A 1230-nucleotide genomic window follows, 5' to 3' on the forward strand; every position below is an offset into this window, starting at 1 on the left:
GGCCTGCCCTGGGAGTGTCGGCGGGCCCCACCCCACCCGGGGTCCGCAGTGTGCAGCACCAGCTCCTCTGAGACCCCGGGCCCCCCACCTCCTGGGGTACGGGGAGGGGGCCGGCAGGAGGGCCACTGAGCCCGCGGCTTGGGCTCCTCTGTTTCAGCCTCAGGACCAAATAGCGATTGGGGAGGACGGCTTCAAACAGTGGGACGGTAAGGACGCCCAGCCCGAGCCCGGCCTGCCACCCCAGGCCCGGCCCCCTCCGACACCCGCTGTCCCCGCTGCAGCCCTGGAGTCCCTGGACATGGCGGCCATGCTGGACACCGTGCAGGCCTGGGCCCGCAACCCCACGAAGTTCGCCCGCGCCCACGGGGTGGACGTGCAGCCCGGCACGGCGGACCCCCAGATCCTCCTCCTGGAGGGCTTTCTGCTCTACAGTTACAGGTGAGGTGGCCACGGTCCCGTCCGCAGCCCCCGCTGGAGCCTGGGCCTGACCCGGGCCGCGCTGTGTGACCCTGGCCAAGACAGCGACCTCTCTGTGCCGTGCGGACTGGGGAGAGGGGCGCTGCGCTCCCGAGGGCTTTGCCGATGCTCTCTCCCTCCGTGCCCCCGACGAGAGCCCCTGGAGGCCAGGGTGGGGTCGTGTGTTTGGTCACGATGCCGACTGTCCCCCCAGGCCCCTGGTGGACGTCTACGACCGACGCTACTTCCTGACCATCCCGTATGAAGAATGCAAGCGGAGGAGAAGGTGCCAGGGCAGGGCAGGGCCGGGGGCGGCCTGGGCGCCCAGGCTGGACCACGAATGTCCGCTGGATGCAGAGCCACCCACGCGGCAGGCTCCCGGCAGGGGTCACCTGGCTGGCCAGCACCACGGTGTCAGGGCCCGGCCAGGGCAGCTCCGGGGCGTATGGGCGAACATGCCCGGTGTCGGGTCCCCCAGTGGCGCCTCTCTCCGTGGCCTCGTTTTAGTGTCCCTCCGAGGTCTTCCCGTGGCACGTCCTTGGCTGCCACTCACCCTGTCTCCGCCCACAGCACCCGCGAGTACCCGGTCCCCGACCCTCCCGGCCTCTTCGACGGCCACGTGTGGCCCATGTACCTCAGGTACAGACGGGAACTGGAGGCCAGCAGTGTGGACGTGGGTAAGGCCCGAGAGAGACGTGGCCTCGCCTGCGGGACCCCGGGCCCAGCCCCGTCCCCTCCCCGAAGGTCCTTCGATCCTCCCCAGGCGGGGCGGGC

At 71.1% G+C, this 1230-nt stretch overlaps 1 protein-coding gene across 1 annotated transcript in view; it reads left to right on the top strand.

Moving 5' to 3' along the window:
• Nucleotides 1–1230, top strand: part of NMRK2 (nicotinamide riboside kinase 2) — a 6788-nt gene that overhangs the window by 4461 nt on the left and 1097 nt on the right. The window contains exons 3-6 of the mRNA XM_027769601.1: nucleotides 158–206; nucleotides 282–438; nucleotides 671–742; nucleotides 1027–1219. Coding sequence (XP_027625402.1) covers nucleotides 158–206; nucleotides 282–438; nucleotides 671–742; nucleotides 1027–1219 — 471 coding nt within the window. The remainder of the gene's footprint in view (nucleotides 1–157; nucleotides 207–281; nucleotides 439–670; nucleotides 743–1026; nucleotides 1220–1230) is intronic.

The sequence above is a fragment of the Tupaia chinensis genome, unplaced genomic scaffold (assembly GCF_000334495.1).
Source record: "Tupaia chinensis unplaced genomic scaffold, TupChi_1.0 Scaffold149964_2, whole genome shotgun sequence".
Lineage (NCBI taxonomy): Eukaryota > Metazoa > Chordata > Mammalia > Scandentia > Tupaiidae > Tupaia > Tupaia belangeri.